Genomic DNA, 21,761 nt, shown 5'->3' on the forward strand with positions numbered 1-21,761 from the left:
ATCTGTTGAGTTCTGTATGATAAATCCTTGATCGAGTAGTAAGACTTAGGGAAAGCATTGCGGTACCTAGAGTTTGTTTGCTTAAAACTGTGGTAAAAGTGGCCACTCGTGCTTGAAAACTTTGTACAGAAAAGGTTGTAATGTGATTGTTAGGAAATGATTTCCCAAAATGTTCTGTGCAATCTTGCCTTTGCTCAACATGCTGCTCTGTAAATGAGACCACTATTAATATCTGGGGTCAGCGTGTTGTCTTAAGAGATGGAAGAAGGTCTTGAATGCATGTTGCAGCTGGAAGTGCAGAAGCAAAAGTCGAATGACAAGTATGCAGATTCTAGCACTGAAGTCTTGAGACACCGTTCACCACACCTTATGATTTATAATTGCTAGATATTGTCTTTTAAATAAAAAATGTAAAAGAGTGGTGTTTATATTCTGGACAATATAATTTGGAGATCTGTCTTAATGATGCACATTGGGATTAGAGACCTCATTTCTTCAAAGAACAATTGGAAGATTCTTTCTTATGTCTTCCTTTAAGTGTATGTTCTTCATGTACACTTAGATTGCAAGGTCTTTAGGGCAAAGACCAGCTTTTAATTATTTCTGTGTGCGATGCCAATCACAATGATTCTTGCCTGGGGCTTCTAGTTATTACTGCAATGTTAATAATAAATACCAATGATATTAGTAGCATACAGTTTACATGTATGTGTTTGTGTGAATGTGTGCATATGTATTAGAATTGTGTTTGAAATATTATTCTGTTGTCCTGTCTGCGCTAGGATATAAAGTGATTTTTTTTTTAATACAAGGTGTTAGCTCACACATTTTAAAACCCTAGTGTAGATAGGGCAGTTTTAATTTTACATATACTAGCTGTTCAAGGTGATACTTGAGTGGCTTGCTAGGGTTCACCTCAGGTGGTCAAAACCTGTTGAAATACAGCTTGCCCTGCCTATGCTAGGGTTTTAAAATGCTTCTGGAGAAACTTTGCTGAATATTTACTATTTGCAGTTAATAAATTAGTAACTTACTGTTTAGTTTACTGACCTTTATAACAGTATCATGCTTTTTACATGAAGGCAACTGTACAAAGCAAATAATTGGTGCTGAATGTACAACCCTGTTTGTGCTCATCAAGTGTGGTAGAAAGGTTCCCTCTGTCACTTGTCTTTGGTGAAACCAACTCCTTTATGATGGCATTGGATTAAAATCATTCAGCTGTGTCCATATCCCTTGTTTTTACCAATTTGATTGTCAGCCTGATAACTGCATGGTGACACTGTGAGGTGCACTTTTATGTAGGGCCTTATCCAAAACTCGTTAAAGTCATTGGGGGGTCTCTCTGCTAATTTTGTTAAGCTTTGGATCAGGCCCTTTGAGAATCAGGATTTTCCATTTAAAAGACCACTACAGTTTCAGGTCCAACTTTAAGTTTTGTGTCTGTTTTTAAAAAAGAGAGAAACAGAGGGTGAGGTTGGTGGGAGGGGACATGGTTTACAGGGTGTTACTGATAGAAATGGTTGTTACTTTGATAGCTATTTAAAGGGCTGTCTGAAGTGATGGAAACCCAAACAATTGGTTAACATCACATTCTTGCTTGAAAACCAGAAAGTGACAGGACTCTGGATGGAAAGTGAATTTACCAGTCTAGCTTCATTTTCAAATCTAAGTGAAGTGCAAAAAGTTAAAAATAATAATAATAATGGCATAAATGGTAGAAAGTGCATTTGGTTTTTAGAGTTCTTTACTTAATACTCTTAATACTTAATACTTTAATAATGCAGTGGTTCTGAGAATTTTGTACTGGTGACCCCTTTCATATAGCAAGCCTCTGAGTGTGACTCCCCCCTTATAAATTAAAAACACTTTTTAATATATTTAACACTATTATAAATGCTGGAGGCAAAGTGGGGTCTAGGGTGGGGGCTGACAGCTCATGATGCCCCCATGTAATAACCTCATAACCCACTGAGGGGCCCCAACCCCCAGTTTGAGAGCCCCCACTCTAATGTTAATAGTAGTACCTATGAGAATTTTAATATGATTTTTATCCTGACACCTTCTCTTTAAAAAAAAACAAAAAAAACCCTGTAGTTGATTCACTTGGATGAAAAATGAATCTCCTCAATTACACCCTCAATAAGTTACCTCAGTTAGAGTGGCAATTATAAAAGGAATAAATTCCTGATATATGACTATCTTTTTTTTTTTTTGAACATTCTAATACACTTGGGCTCTCAAGTTTCACTAAATTTCACAGTGGGAAGAAAAGGAAGTAGTCACTAGTAATTGAAGTGATGGAGAGCTTTTCTAATGGTTCCCCTAAATTAAAGTGGGTAGGAACTCTAGCTAAAATCACTGCCTGTGTTTCATTAGCGATAACAACAAAGAGTCTGTTCAATAGACAGAGCACATCAACAACCTGTACAGATGTATCTGTGAAATTAATTAGATACTGACAATGCCTTTAATGGGCATTGGTTATTTCTTCAAATAAAGAGGCTGTTAAAAGACTGAGGAAAACACATTAGCCAAGGGAGCTGCTTGAATTTACTCATCTCCCACCATGCTAAGTAAAGAATTCAGGGAACGTGCAGTAATCCTGCTCATGGTCTCATTTACCACTTACCATGTCAAAAGAGAGAGATTTGATAGTTTGCCACTGTCATTGTTTTAAAGCAATAGCATTTTCCAAATCATTTTAAAAGGCAAAGTATTAAAGACTTCTGTTAAGATTTCTCAAACCTATCCTTTACATGCCATGAAGTTTAGTCACACCAAAACAGTGAAGTCATATTTGCCTAGGGAAGGCTTTCCACCTCCCTCCCGGCTTTTGAACCACACCAGTACAGTCACCCCTGGCTAATCTGACTCTGTGTTAACGCAGCATACTCACATCCCTGATCTCTGTGGAAGCACTCTGCCGTGTTTGTCTTAGACTACTAAGGAATTAGTCCACAAACTGCATCTCAAAGTAAAACAAAGGAAAATCCATCCACACATTTTACTTAATTACTATGCTTCATTCTAAAAGATCCATCTCTTCCACTGGACACGGGCCAATTTGTTCTGTCCTAGAAATCGAAATTTAAAAAAAATTATTCATTGGTTCCGATCAAAAGGCACAAGCTGCTCGCTCATTCAGTAATTTCCTTCTATTCAGAGGTGTTGAGGTATCTGAACTGCAAATCGATCAGCCCCTGAACTCGTGTCTGAAATTCAAAACTAAGATAATCTCATTGTGACTTTTCCATCGAAAATAATTCATCAACGGCCTCAGTTCCAGTAGGTTTTTTTTTTTAATAAAGCAATTTTTCTGTTTTTGGGGGGAGAATAAATTAACTTCATCTGTAATCTCAGAAGTGCAATTGCATCAAACCCTCCTGGTTGCTGCTGCACCTTCTCTCTGAGTCAGACTCTCTGCAGATCTTCCAGTAGTCTTATTTCTGTGCATCCCCCCCACCCGCTGTCTCAGTAGCAAAAGCAGAAGTGGAATCTGCTCACGCTTTCAGCGGTTCCTTCCTGGGTTGTTGTAGCAGCCGCTGACCTCCAGGCATTATGAATAAACAGCAAAGCTGGGAACAAAAGGAGTCTTCTGGCTGCCATTATCTCACATTAACATAGCAGACGCGCTGCAGTGTGAACAATGCGAGTCTCATTCTCCGATAATCAGCGAGTACCCAGGCATTTGGATTACCAAGGCAACAGGCAATGGTAGACTACTGGGTGGGTGTTTTTTTGTTTGTTTGTTTTGTTTTTTATTGCAAAGGAGCAATCGGATATGGAATCCCAGGTATATTGATAAACCAGAGCAAAATTAATGCCTTGCAACTGACTGGGGGGGAAACTGAGGAATTGGTTTTGCATTCTGGCACATGTGAGATAAATAAGACATGGGTCTGGCTGTACTTTGAAAAGCAATAAAGATTAAACTGCGTTTGTCAAGCTGAAAATGTTAAGATATTTTTTAACATCTTAGAAAAGGTTACAGGTGGCATGTTAATAACAGCCATTAGTGGTGGAATTTGTAACTGTAATCTGCGACTGTGATAGCACATTGCGTGGTCTACTTGTGTAACAATAGACAGAATTGGATGTGATGCTTTAATCTTTCTTCTTTAATCAGAGTGGATGTTGTAGTCCCACAATGTCATATGGTGATAATCCCATCCAGTCTCTTTTTGATGCAGGGAGTGTGTTTGTTTCTTAACTGCATAGCTTTGTTGTCATTTGTTCTACACAACCAGAACTAAGTTGCATATAGCTGTGTATGTTTGCATGCACATGTGTCTAGACATGTGGAATATATAATATAACAGGATTCTGTGTGTCGTTTGTATTCAGGTTAAGAAACATGTATTTATTTATAAGAGAAATACTTGGGCCTGATTCATAATCAGATATAGAGAATCAGATCCCAATACCCTAACTCAAGCTGAGTAGTGTCTTACTATGCAAGTAACCCCAATTCGATACATAGGCTATGTAGGCCTCACAGGCTTGGTCCACTGCACACTCAAAGAAAAAACGTTCAAGTCACACAGTATCCAGAGGTACTAACCTCCTCCGACCTCCAGGTTTAATTTTGAAGTGTTAAACGTCCACCAAATTCCACCCCAAAAATAACTGAATTTCAGTAGCGATGGTGGTTAATTAACATCTGCGTGCATTTCGTGGTGTTAGCCATGTGCTAAATTGCAGAGCCATGTTATAAATTGCATTTATCATGCACCTCTTCACTATGTCACCTGCCTTCTGCCCACTGACTAATCTTTATGGGGAGTGACATTCCAAACCTCAGAGCAGTTTTAGGGTGGCCACTCTTGCATTCCAATAATACCAGACATTCCAGTACTTCCTGGAACAGCATGGGTGGGTCCATCCATGCTGGCATGACCTTGCATGCATGGAGGACACCATTTTGAAGAGCACACCAAGCCCCAATCGGTGTGATCTTACACACATCATGTATACAAGGTCACAGCAGGGGCAAAGCAGCACACTCTTGAAACTGGCTACCCCTATCTGTGATACTGGACAAAACCACATCTGATTTTGTCTCAGAACTGGACAGGGGACAAACCATTTAAAACAGGACTGTCCCGCTTAAAACTGGACAAATTGTCTGCCTAGAACAGTTTCAATCAGCTACTTCCCTCCCTCCCTCCCCAGCAACCAGCCAGAAAAACTCTTCCTTTTTTTCCACCCCAAAGTGGAATTCCTAATCCCCTTCCAATCCAATTTCCACTGGTCCATGGCCCAATATAGTCAACATTCCTGGAACACTGGGGTTCAGGCAGGTCTTTGTCAACCATGTAGCACTAGATATGCCTGCTTTAATGCCATTGGAAACGGGAGATTCAGAGCCTTCCAAAAGGAGACGCAACACATGTATCTTGTTGGGAAGTTTGAGAGATATCAGATTAGACATTTTTATGTATAGAAAACATCTTGGGATCATTTATGAAGTAGAAAAATGATATTTTGTCTTGCCCTCTGTGATTTGTGCATTTATACTCATGCTACTAAGAAAGTCTGGTGGAGATTATACAAAAAATAGTCTCAAGAACCTTCTGAAACATTTCTAAAATAGCTTTTCTATAACGTGGCATATTCAGACTAATCAGTGATGTGGAATGAGATCAAGTTTTTATGGTGCTTGAGGCAAAGACCACCTCTTCGTTATAAATTTGTATGCACTGTGGGGTCCAAATTCATGATGAGGGCCACTAAGAATGACCATAATACAAATGACAATATTAAATAAATATTGACTTATTTTAGGAAAAGCTGCAGAATTCACTATAGCTTCAATAGTCAAAGTATTGTAGCCACCCCAAACTTACGCTAATACAAATCTTTACACCATGACACCATCATGCTTGGATTCTTTTATTTCATTCTCTATCATATATATAAACAAGTAAAACCAGTTTTTAGAGGATATTACATAAATGGAGATATTATTTGTTGTCCTTACAGTGACTCCTTAGATGTCCCTGTTGGCTTGGATCGCCTGGGCTACACTCTAAATCATTAATAAAAATGAATTAATCAAATGTATGTGATCCTTATGCCCATTCCCATGCCATTGCTTCCATTCTGGTCCCTATCTGGCATATATCCAGGGTCTGGGCAGCCCCAGACAGAAAGGCATCCGATTACAACTCACAGCATTCATAGTGCCAAGCTTCAAATGTATCGGTATTCAAAGTTAAGACTATCTGTACTTATATGTAAATATGTATTTGTATGTTTCTGTACGGTATGCAGTGTTTTTTAAAATCCACAAAAAAAAAATAGCCTAAAAGGGCATGTGATAACTTTTGATAAAATTTTGATAATAATAATGCTTTATTTATTTTTTTTAAGTTGATTCTAAACCAAAAGAGCTCCAAATTGGGACACTCCATCTGTGGGGGTGTTGGAGGGCCTACATCTACACTGCACACAACTGGCAGTGGCATAGCATATGTGTAGCTACACACTGCAGTGAAAGGCAGGCTGTGTCCATGCTCTGGTGTGTAGCTACATGTGTCAGTGAAAGTCTCTGGCAATAGAGGGAAGCTCCAGCAGTTTCCTGCAGCTGGAGCCTTTCACTGTGGGGAGGAAAGGCTATGGCAGAGCCTCTTCCTGCAGCATGCAGCTGCCTAAGGCTTTCTCCATTGCCTTCCCCCGACCAGATCCTTTCCCACCACAGGGAGTCTTTCCTTGTAGCAGGGAAAGGATCCAGACGCAGGGAGGCAGAAGGACACCACACTGCTGCAGAGGAGACAGAAAGACATGGTTTGGGCAAGTAGAGAGCATATATGATATGTGCTTGCATACATACCTACACCCTTCAAGTGTGTCTTTCCTTGCCTCGGTCATGCCCCATCAACTACAGTGCTGTTTATACTTGTGCTAGGGGGACTCTGCAGGTGTGTACTCTTCATTCTGCTGAATGAACAGTGCACTGTACACATACGTACATGCATGTGTGTGTTACAGCTACTCTACTCAGGAGTTCGTTTTTGTTCCTGTGAATAATTTCAATAAAGTGGAAAACATCAAAAGTTTTCTTCAGAAGTTTTGGGGGGTTGTTGAAAAACTAAAACCTGAGAATGTTTTGGTTTTGATTGCCAAAAGCAGAAGCATTTTGATTTTCAAGTTTGGGGTTCCCAAAATTTTCTCGCAATCAGCTATTTCCCATGGGAATTTCTGTGTTGACCACTACAAAAGCCATTCTTCATCCAAAAATAATTTATGAAGAAAATTTTTGGCTTGCTTCAGTATATATTGAAAAGGTTACCAAGAACATCCAGTTTCAGAGCTGTGGTGAGATACAATCTGATTTCCTTTCTGAAGCCTTCTACTGTTATCAAAACTAAGTTACTAATGGAGTTCTGTCCATTTTTGTAATTTCATTTTTACTGAAGATGGTTCTATTCATGTAGACAAAAGGAATGAAGCAGAGAAGCCTAGTGACACTAACATTCACACTATGCAGTGAGCACACTGAAAAATCTAAAGAATGTTGGAATTCAGTGTGTGTATTTAGTAATATAACATATCTTCTACAATAAGAAACCATTGAAATAAGTTGACACTAAATTTACAGTGGTGACCAGACTAAGTGGGCTCATTGATGGCAATGTGTCATTATATTATAAGTTAAGTTAACTTATATAGCAGTTATAGAGAATCTCAGATAAACATGAAATAAAATAAAGTAGAAACTCATAAAGCTATTAAATTTATAGGCATATAATAAGAAGTCCTTTGATTGGTACGAGAGGCTTGAGGGTTTATTTCCTTTTCTCACTTAATTTATCCATTGTAGGTGTAATGGTTTTTGTTTTGTTTTATGGGTTGGTAGGGAGGATATTTATTATTAATAATAATAAATATTTAATTTGTATTACAGTAATAGCACCCAGAGGCCATAACCAAAGTTGAGAACCTATTGTGCTAAGGACTATATGTACACATAGTAAGAGGCAGATTCTGCTCCAAGGAGCTATAATCTAACTATAAGACTGCGAAAAGGCAGAAGAAAAGCAGAGAGAGGCAAAGCTACGTGCCCAAGGTCAATCAAACAACAAATCCAGGAATAGCATCTAAATCTGTTGAGTTCCAGTTCAGCATGCTGTCCAGTAGACCACACTGGTTTCATTTAAATGATTGTGGAAAAGGAGCCAAGAAAGTTAGTCTAGTTTTGAACTCTGGAATTTCAACTCCCTGCAACCAAGTGTTTCTTTAGGTGTCCATAGGTGACTAATGGACAAGGAAATGGGAGAGATTCATAGATTCATAGACTTTAGGACTGGAAGGGACCTCGAAAGGTCATCGAGTCCAGTCCCCTGCCTTCATGGCAGGACCAAATACTGTCTAGACCATCCCTGATAGACATTTATCTAAACTACTCTTAAATATCTCCAGAGATGGAGATTCCACAACCTCCCTAGGCAATTTATTCCAATTGTTCAACCACCCTGACAGTTAGGAACTTTTTCCTAATGTACAACCTAAATCTCCCTTGCTGCAGTTTAAGCCCTTTGCTTTTTGTTCTATCATTAGAGGCTAAGGTGAACAAGTTTTCTCCCTTCTCCTGATGACACCCTTTTAGATACCTGAAAACTGCTATCATGTCCCCTCTCAGTCTTCTCTTTTCCAGACTAAATAAACCCAGTTATTTCTGCCTTCTTTCATAGGTCATGTTCTCAAGATGACAGTAAGTGTTGTGATGGCCATTGTCTATCCACATCACTGTCATTCCAAGGATCGCTGGTGCCGGTAGTATGTTTAAATGACTGTTTTTATATATTAGCCGTTTTGCAGATGCTGTAGTTAAGCCAAGGAGAGCACCTACGCCTCAAATGACAGAGATTCAACCAAAACTGGAGAGCAGATTTGGGGGAAAAAATGGAAAGAAATTGCTGGGAGCCTAATTGCATGAAATAGCTGGGTTTATGCATAACCATAGCCTAACTTTGAAGTGAAAATGTATTTTTTTCAGAAAAGCTAATGCCTAGCGCTATAAATTACATGTGGGTTATGTCTCCGTCAGCCTTTAGGGCTTTGTTGGGAATCCCAGAACCATAAAACAGGAAAAGGTAACAAGAGAAATATGTTCATCACAGCATATGCATGGACTGGAAACATTTTAAAGGTTATCTAGTCTGTCCTTTTCCCTTCCTTCACTTTAACTTTCCTGTGAGATTTGTATTACATCTTTATATCAGTAGTTGTCCTTGATGCTAATACAAATGCATCACCAAGAATCTTTCACACATCTTCATTATTAATCTTTGTTAGATTATCTTTTGCAAATCCTTGACCATGTAAATCATGTTTATTACCTCATGAACAAAGCTGTCTGTTTACATACTGTAGCTGATGTATTTGCTATATTTAAACTGACTATTTTTATTAAGATAAATAGTTTATAAACATAAAGGTAAGTAATTGTCTAAACAAACCTAACCCTCTCCATGCACAAAAAGCAATGTGAATCATTCCTCTCTCAGTAAGTGGAGATGTGTAAATGGAGTGCCTGATACACATACACATATTTGCATTAACAAGTGAACTTACAAATTAGTGTCAGTTATGTAAACCTTTTTTAAAAATAAATCTTCGTTTACACATACACACAGTATTTCCAAATAAATGCCACAAATCATGTGTGAATCATTGCTAGTCACTGATTTCTATTCACTACATAAACCTCGTTTTTCATGTAGTGACTGTCTGACATGATGACTGGTGTGGTTGAGAGTAATAATTTTTGTTAGTGGTCGGTGAAGATTTAACTATAATTTTGGTGAAGGGAGCCCAGTAGAAGGAGAATTGGGAAATTTGACTGTGATAAAAGAAATGCAGAAGGAGAGAAGTGAATTGAGTGGTGTTTGTTTAATGGGTTTTCAGTGATGACTACATGGATTGAAAAAAGAGAATCCTGCCTGGTAACATACTGCAGTGGAAAAAGTAAAGACTGTGTAGACTGTACTTTGATAAGAAGAGGACATATGAAAATATATCAGAGAGGTAGCCATGCTAGTCTGGATCTGTAAAAAGTTACAGAGAGTCCTGTGGCACCTTATAGACTAACAGACGTATTTGAGCATAAACTTTTGTGGGTCAATACCCACTTCATCAGACGCAGGAAAATGGTGAAAAATATAAAGTAAATATGTAGCAGAACAACATACAGTATTAATAGCTGGAATCCGACAGCAACCTGAGGAAAGATGAAATTGAGGAAGAAATTTCATTGGTGGTTATATAAGGGAAGAAGGAAAAGTTTTGCCAAAAGGTCAGTGAAGGCTTTCATGCCAATGGCAATGAAGTAAGTGGGGGGAGAACAGAGGAATTTTGAAGAACTTTTCATGGAGATAATATGTGGCAGAATGAGTAGAAAGATGGGGTACTTTTGGAGAACAGGTTGGTGATAGAATGTGATGTACCAGAGAAGTTAAAAAGAAAAAAAGTATTATTCAAAGAGTTTGAGGAAGCAGGTTTTGATAAAGAAACAATCAAAAATTCAAACAGGAAAAAAAGGAAGTTGCTAACGCAAGATTGGAGGCTGAAGAGAAATTTGTACAGAAAACTGAAGGAAGATGATGGCAGGAAGTTTATTTTTAGGTTGGCAAAAAAGAAACAATGAAGCACAAGAGATGAAGAAATCAGTGACTAAGTCTAAAGAGGTAGTAGAGGTATGCAAAAGATATTTTCAAAGGTTGTGAAATGAGAAGAAAGATTTGCGAGCTCAAACACCATCAGTAATTATGGGGATGTTTCAAAAAATATCAATCTCTGTACGTGAAGAAGCAGCAGCACTGAGTAAGATGAAGAATGGTAAAGCAGATGTGAAGATAACATAATTGTTGATATGATCAAGGTAGTTGGAAGTACTGGAGTAAAGAGGTTTCATAGATTACTGTGTGTTTACTGGGATCAAATAAGGATACCAGACTGGAGAACAGGATTGATTGTACCTCTTTAGAAGAGTACAGGTGATGCAAATGATCCCAGTGCCTACTGGGGCATTACTTTGTTAAGTCTACCCTCAAATTCCTTGAGAGAGTTTTGTAGGCAAGTTTGAGGGTAAGGTGGAGGAAAATGTAGGAGAGAAGCAACATGTTTTTAGGAAGGGAAGGACATTTGCAATGAGACAGAAGTTTGAAAGAATAATAAGTGGAGGGTGTAATTGCTGAGTTGCATTTATTGATCTTGAGAAAGCTCATGAGTTGGTTCTGCAGGAGTTGGTATTTGGAGTATTGAGATGGATGGCAGCGGGACTTCAAGAAGTGGAGATAATACAGAGTTGTATTGAGGGTCAGGAAATATGGTGATAGCACTTGTAATTTTGAAGTATTTTGAGGTGATGGTGGGATTGAGACATGGCAGTGTGCCAAGTCCACTTCACTTCATCTTAGTTATGGAGGCAACTATTAGAAGATTCGAGCCTGTGAAGAGACAGAGAAAACTAATGCATGTTGACAATCTAGCCCTTTTTGCTGATGGCAAAGAGGAATTGATCAATTGGTATCAGAGTGGGCATTTGAGTTTGAAGATCATACTCTGAAAGTTAAACACAAAGAAAACTGAAGAAGTGGAAGAAGAGCTACTGATGGAAGTTTCAGGTGAGAAGCTGAATCATAAGAAAGAATTAATGTACTTGGGAAGTACACTTTGTGCTATCAGAGGGAGAGCTGAAGAACTGAAAATAAGAACCCAGTGTGCGTGGGTGGCAGTGAAAAAGGTGGCAGGAGTACTGCAGAACTGGCAATTAAGTAACAAACTGAAAGAAAAGATCTACACTGCATGTGTTTGTACCTGCCTGCTCTATGGTTTGGAAACAGTGGGCCTTATGGAGTTGGAAGAAAAGAAGATATAGGTAGTAGAAAATAATATACTGAGGAGAATGGCAGCCAAGTGGAGGGTAGAGCATGTGCCTGGGAGAAATTAGGGGATAAATGAACTTGGGACTCTACCTGATAGGCTAGGAGTGCACATCTGAGGTAGCCTGGGTGTGGTAAGATTGGAAGAACGACCAGCAAAGAAAACATAGGAGGAAGAGGACAGCAAGAAAGGACATGGAAGACCGAAGGTTCGATGGAAGGATGTCAAGGGAAAAGGACTGGAACTCCAAGATCTATGAACCTGTGCCATGGACTGAAAAGCATGGTGAAGAATCATGGGCACCTGCGACCCTGTGTCAACCTGGAAGAGGAGACGAGCAGAGAAGTGAATCCAGGTCTGATATGGAAATCTGAAACCAACTCATGGTGTTAGTTTGTCTGTTCTTTGAATTTTTAAAAAGTTATTTAAATGTAAAGCCTCACTTACCTCTTTGACATCAGCATTGGCTTCAATATGCGTTAGCAACTAGGAAATATTTTTTTAATATCTTTCTTCTTTGCACTGTGGTGAATGATTGCAGCAGGGCTGCCCAGAGGATTCAGGGGATCTGGGGCAAAGCAATTTCGGGGGCCCCTTCCGTAAAAAAAGTTGCAAAACTATAGAATATTATCTTCTCGTGGGGGCCCCTATGGGGCCTGGGCCATATTGCCCCATTTGCCCCCCGGGCGGCCCTGGGTTGCATCATCGCTACATCATAGCCTGAAAAGTAATCGCCTTCCTTCTCTTCCTTTTCATTTGAGGGCTTCCTCTGCTGCTTGGCCCACCTCTGCTGACCCCTAGCATGTGCGGGTTCGTTAACATTATTTTAAATTAGTATTCTTTTAGTGGACTCCAGCTGACTCACTGCCCTCCAGGGTATAATGAAGAGACTTAATTACCCTTGTGTTGTTCAACAAGAACAATGTGGGAAGGATTTCTCTTTAAATGTCAGAATGTACCATAAATGACTACAGAAGGCCAGTGTAGACATCCACTGAAAGAAGTAAAAGTGGTAAACATCACATGGGTAGAGAGAAAAAGGTGGAAGGCATTAAAGCAGAAGTCCAAATCAGCCCCTAATCTCAGACCCTGAGGATCTCCCATCCTGGGCTGAATATGCATTTTTGCAATGTTGATGGAGGGATGTTGCTGCTGCATGCATTAGAAATATTGTATCATGCTGAAACATTGTGCAGTGAGAAACATTGCAATGTGCTGTATGAGACAGAAAATGTAGATTTGGTGGACTTCCTGTCTGGTCAGGAGAAAGTGTTTTTAAAAATTGGATAATCACAGTTTTAAAGATATTCCCTCCTTTTTAAAATGTATGTTAATTACTTAATTTTAATTTATATTATTAATTTTACTGTTACTAGATTGTAATCTCGTTGGGGGCAAGGAGCATGAATGTACAGTACTTAACACAAGGGCATCCCAGACCCCATAATATTCACACCAAGTTTTGAAAAGAAAAATATTTATATCTTTTGATCCTTCAAGTACATACCTGTTAACTCAGTTTTACACTCAAGTAGTCCTGAGGCATAGGGGAATGGAAAGATCATCGAGTGGTCAGAGTGGTAGCTGGATACCCGTGTTCAATTCTCTGCTCAGCACAGACCCCCGCATGACACTTCTGTGTCTCAGCTGGAAAATGATAACAGTACTTCCCTGCCTTGTAGGATAAAGATTGTGGGGCACTCAGATTCTACGATAATGGGAGTTGTATGAGTTTCTTAGATAGCTAGATAAGCATTTGCAGGGTCAGAGTTATAATTTGTAATTTAGTTTAAAAATGAATTCATGGCCTAAACCACTTGTCAGTATCTCTTTAAAATAAAAGGACTATATGCGTGTTCCTTAAATAGTTTATGACCTGGAAAAAGTCATAAACGTAGAATCAACTTTAAAAAGTAATAAATAATAACACATGAACCAAATAATGCTAAATAGGATATGTAGGAAAAAATATTGTATTTATACCTCCTGTTATTTAACTGAGGTTTGACCTATCCAGTAATTATATTGCATGTACACTGTGTTTTAGTTCAAAATATATACATATACATATTCTTTCTCTGTACAGTATGCACCAAGACTTGTATGTGACAGGCTTCTTGCTTTTATCTGTTGGATTTAGTTTATGGAAAAACCCAATGCTCTCCACCACATAGTTATCTGAAAGGATGCATTTTTAGTTTCAGCAGTTGATTTTCTAGAATACCGATTAGCTAATTTTTTTTGGCATACAGCTCATCCATCGTGCAGTAGGACGCCATCTGGATTTTAATTCACTTTTTGAAAATTATTGTTGGACTGCTATTCCTTTAAAGGCTCTTCTGGCCATGCTGGTACCAACTGCAGACAGTGGGGCTGCAGTCTTGTCTCAAAACCTAATTGAATTGGAATGAGACAGCTGAAGCAGTGATTGTTGAAGAGCTTGAGATGGATGACTTTTGCAAAATGAATGCATCCAAACATCCAGCTAGCTTAATGTTCTTATTGTTGAAAGCTGTGGCCGAGAGTTTATTTTTACTTCTGCAGGTGGCAGAGTTTAGGGGTGAACTCTTCATTTTATCCATCACCACATGGGTTTATGTGCAATGAATTAACTTAATTTCCCTTCTGCTTTGATGCTGTGGTGATCGCTCTGCTTGTAACCAAACAGAAAATGCCCATTTCTTAAACATACTATGATACTTATAAAGCTGATAAGTTGGAGAGGAGTTAAGGTTACTCCATCTGCCTTTGTCTGTTAAGAGATCAATCCCCTCTTCCCAAACCATCATTCATTTAACTGTTCCAAACCATGACTCTGGTGTGTTTGTGTTTTACAGTGATGGGTCTTTCCCCTATGACTCTGTTCCTTGGCAGCAAAACACCAACCAACCACCAGGTTCTTTATCAGTGGTCACTACAGTATGGGGTGTGACTAATACCTCCCAAAGCCAGGTAAGCTTCATTTTATGCTCCCTACTCTGAGCTATGCATTTTGGTTAAATGTTTGTCAGTAAAATGAAAAAAAAATTAGAGGGAAAAAAAAGGAAAGGACTGTTATAAAACTGTATTTTTTCCCACTTATTTTCTTCTTCTGGCAGCACAATGGCTACATGTTAAGGTTTGATGTATTTTGAGCTGGTAACACATTTAACTGTGTGGATGGAAGTGTCAGATTATACTGGTGGCAGTTGCAAGCATCACTTGCTTTCTGTACAGGAGAGGGGTGATTATCAGACCTAACATGTTTATTATAGCATTTTTCTTGAGTCCTTAATAGAAAACTTTTCTCATTTAGCCTGGTGCAATGTTCTGAAGCACTGGGACAGAGGCAAGAGCTAAGTGGTTAGTGCCAGAGTGCAGCTGTCCAGAAAATGGAAATCCATTCCCGTGAAAAAAATTGTATTTTTGAACAAAATGTCATCTCACATTGGGATGAAAAGTCCAAATACAAAACTTTTCACAGTAGGGACTTCCATAAAATTTTGTTTCAGGAGAACTGAAATGGAATTTTTTAGTTTGCAGGCAGAAAGAGAAATTGACCAGAACCTTCCAAACAAAGAGTCAAAGGCCAAGCACCTGGCTCTCCACCTCTCCTCCAGCACTGCTACATCTGTCTGGCTGCCTGAATGGAATGTTCTTGTCCATTTTGCTTTCTCTTGAGTTGGGGAGCTGTCATTTCAATTTTTTTAGTGGAAAATTGACATTTCTGAGAAATTTACATTTTGCCACAGAAAAATTCAGTTTTGTGAAAACTCCATTTTCCATTGGAAAATGATTCAGCTGGCAAATTCCCAACCACTTCACTGTGTCAGAAACTCAAATCTCCATCCAGCTGATATTGAAGCCAGTAGAAAGACTTCCCTTTACTTGAAAAGGAGCTGGATCCAGGACCACATGCTGTATGTGACATTAGTCAAGTCACTGAACCACTTTATGCCTTAGGCTATGTCCACCCTATGGGCTTGAGGTGTGATTCTCCATCTCCTGTGAGCATCTTGTGTTAGTCTCATCGAGGTAGCATGAGTGTAAATAGTACTGTAGCCACAGTAGCACAAGCAGCAGCACTGGAGACACGGCTGATCCGTACCAAGTGGAAACATGCCTGAAACCAGTGCATATGTACTAAGTACGGCTCAGCTGTGCCTCCACTGCAGCTATGCTGCTATTTGTACTTGTGATAGCTTGAAGAGACTTAACACAAGTACGTGTTACATGGACAGGGGAATCACACCATCGCTCATAGTGTAGACGTAGAGGTTTGGTTTGGTCATCGGTAAAATGGAGAAACTTCTTTATAGTAGTTGTGAGGCTTAATTAATATTTGTAAGTCATTCTGAGGTCTTACATCAAAGACATTATGTTGAGGCAAAATATATTTTTTTTAAAACAAATTGTCATCTTGGAGACCAACAAATTGTCAAATAACACAATTGTTTCTTGCTTCTTCACTTTTTTGGATGGATTCTCGACATTATTAAAAAATGTGATGTCTTCTGTTCCATATTATAACTTTTCAGAAGCTTCATGAGAGACTAATCTAATGATAAGGATCAGAAAATGGCAAGGGAGAGCTCATAAGAAATTAACATACCTCGGTACATATAGCATAATGAACCCTGGACTCATTTGAGTACAGATAATATAGGTTAGTTGATTGTACTTTAATGTCTGCAGCAAACTAACATTCTTTGCAGCCATATCTCTAAGGGCTTTCTCCTTATTTTAAATATTTATCCTTATAGGTGCTGGGAAACCCAATGGCAAATGCCAGTAACCCTATGAACCCAGCAGGAAACCCCATGGCTTCTGGGATGACTACCAGCAACCCTGGCATTAATTCCCCTCAGTTTGCTGGGCAGCAGCAGCAGTTTTCAACCAAGGCAGGCTCCGCTCAACCTTATATGCAGCAGGGCATGTACGGCAGACCCAACTATCCCGGAAGTGGAGGCTTTGGCGGGAGGTAAGACGAGTCTGTATGGAATGGAAATTGGAAGTGAATAGTTTAGGGTATTCTAGCATTGCATAGCAATCTACTGGATCTATGCCATAGGCTCCCTTTGGTTAAAGGGTAAGTCTATGCACCAGCTGGATGGTGTGATTCCCAGCTTGGGTAGACGTACATGGGCTAGTTCTGCTCAGCCTAGTGTAATAAAGATAGCAGCATGGCTGCAGCTGCTCTGGCAAGCCACCCAACTTCCTGGGTACATAGGCCACTGCAGCCACGCTGCTATTAGCATGAGCAGGACTAGCACATGTTTACTTACACTGGTAATCACACCTGCTACTTAGAAATACCCCAAGTCTTAGTGGTTATTTCATCAGGTGTAGCTAAACTGCATACTGGGTCCATTGCTTGAAGAATTGGCTACCCAAAGAGCAGGAAATTCATCACTGTTTCTGGAAATTAGGTCAATCAATTACCCCTGACAAACACCAAAAATAAAGTTTTAATTACCACAAATACAAGACACAAACCAAGGTCCTAGGCATGATTAACATTCAGTAGGGTTAGTATGTGAGAAGTATTGATGATACAACTTCCATCAGTACAAAGAAATGAACTTGAATATTAGTAAGGCTACAGTCCTGCAAAGCTAATAGGCAGACCCCTTACAGAAGGTTTGCACCACTACAGGAATTCATAAAGCACTTCATATGCATGAGGGACAGGGCTTTGGTCTTAAATTTTAAGTTATGTATTTATTTTTGTGGGGTAAGTGCAGTTCTTGTGAAATGTGCCAGATTAATAGCCAAGGTTATCTACAAAACATAGGCATGGGCAGTTAAAAAGTAAACACAGGCAGTAAGCATGCAAGCTTCCCATGCTCCTGTCATAAATAGATAGCTAAGGGTTAATGTTTCTTTCACCTGTAAATGGTTAACAAAGAGAACCAAACACCTGACCAGAGGACCAATCAGGAAACTGGATTTTTTAAAAACTCAGGGAGGGAATGTGGCTCTGTGTCTTTTGTCTGTGTCTCGGCATGAGAGGCTTCTTTCTATCTTCAGCTTCTAATCTTCCAGTTTCAAAGTTGTGAGTACAAAGGTAGCAACACATAGCTTTTATATGTTTTGTTTTGTATTTACATTGTGTAGTTGCTGGAATGTTTTAAATTGGATATCTTTTGATAAGGCTGTTTATCATATTTTTCTTTTAAGCAATAGCCTGTATTGTCATCTTGATACAGAGATTAATTTTTTTGTCTTTTTCTTTCTTTTATATAAAGCTTTCTTTTTAAAAACTAGTTGACTTTCTTTTCTAGTTGGGGCAGGGATAGGAATCTCTGTGCCAGGATTACTGTCTCTCTCAGGGAAGACTGGGAGGGGAAAAGAAGGAGGGGGAAGGTAAATTATCCTCTCGGTTTTGTGTTTCAAGGGCTTGAAGCCAGGGAAATCTCCTAGTATACCCAGGGCGGGAAAAATCTGGGAGGAAGTAAAGAGCAGGAAGGGAAGTGGGTTATTTCCCTTTGTTGTGAGACTCAGAGTCTCTGAGTCTTGGGGTCCCTCCAGGGAAGGTTTTGGGGAGACAAGAGGGAGCCAAAACCCTGGAATTTTTGGCTGGTGGCAGCGAGATCAGATCTAAGCTGGAAATTAAGCTTAGAGGGGTTCATGCTAGCTTCTCAGGTTATGAACGCTAAGGTTCAAATCAGAGTAGGAAAGCTACGACAGCTCCTAATGGTTCTCCTGAATGCATTTCTATGGTGATAGTGTAGCTCTGTCTCCGGTCCTAATCATTCCCTGGGTTCCTTTATTGTTACTGCTGAAAAGGGTACCAGCGTGGTACAATGGAACAGCACTATCCTGGAAATTGGGAGACCTAGCCTCTGTTTTTATCTCTGCCACTGTCTCACTACATGAATTGGTACCATTCACTTAAACTTTCTGTACAGTTCATCTGTAAAATGGGCATAATGTTGACCCACCTTTTTAAAGACCTTTAAAGATTACAGGTGTGAAGAAATTTAGATTATTTATTCATTTATTTATTTTGTGGTAGTTTTGTGATTAGTACATGCAGTGAGCAGGTACAGCCAACTTGCTTCACGCAGAACTCTGAAGAGGCACCAAATGACAGCTGTCAGTCACTGTCGATCACAAATGGCCCCTGTCGGCCTCTTCGCTGAGACCTCAGTGGGGACAGATTTACTTTTCTACTCCTGGAAAAGCTGATACATTCCACTGTTGAGGCACATAGATGGCGCATTGTGGAAGAAGCTCACAATAGATGCTGTGGTCCATGCTGCCCCTAAATTTCAGATAATCACGTTCATTTACAGCCTCTGAGTCCAGCAGCTTGGTAGAACAGAGTATTAAAAATCAGTTAGAAACTGAGAGTTTCCTGAGAGTTTCTAACTCCATTGAAAAGTGCTGACATTATCTGTACTCTATGCCAGAGCAGCTCTTGTATCCTCATTTACATCCCTGCTTCTCTCTTCCTGTCAGAGTGATTGTTTCAATAGAAACTTATACATGGTTTTGGAACTATTCCAAATGACATCAGACTGAGGCCCGAAATCTAGGCCCAAAACACTAGGTCCATTTTAATATTCCTTTCTTTCTTCCCCTGGTAGTTATCCTGGTGGCCCAAATACTCCTGCGGGAATGGGGATCCCTCCACACACGAGGCCGCCTGCAGATTTCACTCAGCCGGCTGCAGCTGCCGCTGCCGCTGCAGTTGCCGCTGCCGCTGCCACAGCAACAGCTACAGCTACAGCCACTGTAGCAGCCCTTCAGGAAACCCAGAACAAGGACATGAACCAGTACGGACCGGTAAGAAAGTAGATCTTGCAAACTCGTATCCTTCTGACTTCTGCCTTTAGAGAAACGTGAGTGCCCCTGTTTAGTACGTGAGCTATTCGGGTATCCGCTGTATTGTGTGTCTGTGTGCACAAGCGATCTCTTGTAGCATGTATAAGTATGTATACTGAATGACACAGAGTGGCCAATACATAATCTTTATGAAACCCTGTTATCTGCACTAGTAATGCATTTATACTTCAAAGAGGTCATCCCTTAGTTAAAAAAAAATTGCATGCAAATTTTATAACTACTTCTAATGTGATGCATTAGTACTGCCCCTCCTCCAAACTTTAGCACACAGGTAAGTGTTCTAAAGCTTTATTTTAGGGCGTTGCTGTTTCTCTAATTAATTATGTTGATCGACTCAGTTTTTTTAAATACAGGGAAAAAACACACCTCTTAAGGTATTATCTGTGAGAATAGCAATTTGAAGCATCTATTTTTACTGACCCTAAGCTCAACACACAATTATTTCGTGTAATAACTATTAATGAAAAAGGAATGAGTGTTTGATCTGTGCAGCAGCTTTTCTCACCCTTCCATTCTATGTAGTGTTTCTAAACATAGGGGATAAGAGTGGGGCGCATGCAGAACCTCAGCTGGCGTCAATAAGCAAAGCTCCTTTGAAGTCAATAAAGGGGTGCTGAATTATAGCAGCTGAGGATCCTGGCCCATTACCTTGAGGAAGATGACTAGTCATGTCAGTAGATTTTTATTTGCTCATATTAAAGCAGTTTTTCTCTTACTAAACTATTATTTTTGTCTCTTGTTGCTTTTAGAATTCCAGTTGAATTATTGTTATGCACCAAAAAAAACCCTTACAGAAGGTTACAGAACATAAAAAGAAAATGCGACATAATCCCAGCCCCTGCTAACAAACATGTTCAGCTCCCCGCTCCCATTTTAAATGCATGTCGCATTTTATTCTTTTTTTTCTTTTCTTTTCTTCTTTTCTTCCGTTGAAGGTTTGTTCCTCTTTCCAGATGGGTCCGACTCAGGCTTACAACAGCCAGTTCATGAATCAACCTGGCCCTCGCGGCCCTGCTTCTATGCCAGGCAGCATGAACCCAGCAAGCATGGGAGCCGGAATGACGCCTTCCAGCATGAGCGGGCCGCCTATGGGTATGAGCCAGCCGAGGCCCCCTGGGATAAGCCCCTTTAGCAGCCATGGGCAGAGGATGCCACAGCAAGCTTACCCAGGCCCACGCCCCCAGTCTCTGCCTATCCAGGGCATGAAGAGACCATATCCAGGAGAGGTGAGTATTCTAACTCCCTTATTCCTTTTGTCTTACAAATGATACCAATTATGCTATGGATGAAATTCACTCTGTGGAAAAAACCTGTATGACACTCTGGTGAGTGTGTGTAGCAGGTCAGCTCTGTGATTAGTCTCTGCCTATGGAGCTTCAGCTCAAGCTGTAGCTGCTTGTGCTTTTTAGCTCTGGAGGTCCCCAGAGTTCAGTCCCTGGTGTGTCAGCCAAGATGGCTTCCACCAAGTTCACACAGCCCTGTGAAGTTCTTGAGCCCTCAGAACATCACTTTGAAGCCCTCATAATAGAGCTTAAGTTCATAGGTCTTATACAGTCTCTCTGCGCAAAGATGAATTCCAACCTGAATGCTTAAAATAAATGTGTCATGGGCAGAGCATAAGCTTTATTAACTCTGGGTTTTTTATTGTTTTAAAGAAATATGGGGCAGTACCTCACATAAACACCAAAAGCGTGTAAAAGTTCTAAAAATCCCATTGCTTTCCAAACCACCTGTGGCTTGATTTTCATAGGTGCTCAAACTCAAAACTCCTGTTGAGCTCAGAATCCCTGAAAATTTCCACGTTCTCATTTAGGTCATTTTCTTTTGGTCTGGGGTGATGATTATCTGAGTTCTTTTCCTGTCTGTCCGTCTATATCTATTTGTTTCTTCAAAATTAGCATAGAATGTGAGCATTTCCCAAGGCGTAGTAATCAAAATCACACAGCCATTGGCTTTCTGTATGACTTCAGGCAAGTTTTATTGAAATCAGTGGGAGTTAGGCACCGAGATACCTTTGAAAATCCCAACTTCATCTTTAGGGG

The 21,761-nt window shown here is 39.8% G+C and overlaps 1 protein-coding gene across 13 annotated transcripts in view; it reads left to right on the plus strand.

The window, feature by feature from the left end:
• The window catches only part of ZMIZ1 (zinc finger MIZ-type containing 1), a 522,010-nt gene that overhangs the window by 463,685 nt on the left and 36,564 nt on the right, over positions 1–21,761 (plus strand). For 11 of the 13 annotated variants that reach the window (XM_032786391.2, XM_032786404.2, XM_032786405.2 and 8 more), the window contains 4 exons: positions 14,727–14,841; positions 16,632–16,849; positions 19,461–19,659; positions 20,655–20,945. In XM_032786391.2, the coding sequence (XP_032642282.1) occupies positions 14,727–14,841; positions 16,632–16,849; positions 19,461–19,659; positions 20,655–20,945 (823 nt within the window). The remainder of the gene's footprint in view (positions 1–14,726; positions 14,842–16,631; positions 16,850–19,460; positions 19,660–20,654; positions 20,946–21,761) is intronic. The other 2 variants (XM_032786398.2, XM_032786408.2) reach the window with 1 other exon arrangement.

This window comes from Chelonoidis abingdonii, chromosome 15 (assembly GCF_003597395.2).
Source record: "Chelonoidis abingdonii isolate Lonesome George chromosome 15, CheloAbing_2.0, whole genome shotgun sequence".
Lineage (NCBI taxonomy): Eukaryota > Metazoa > Chordata > Testudines > Testudinidae > Chelonoidis > Chelonoidis abingdonii.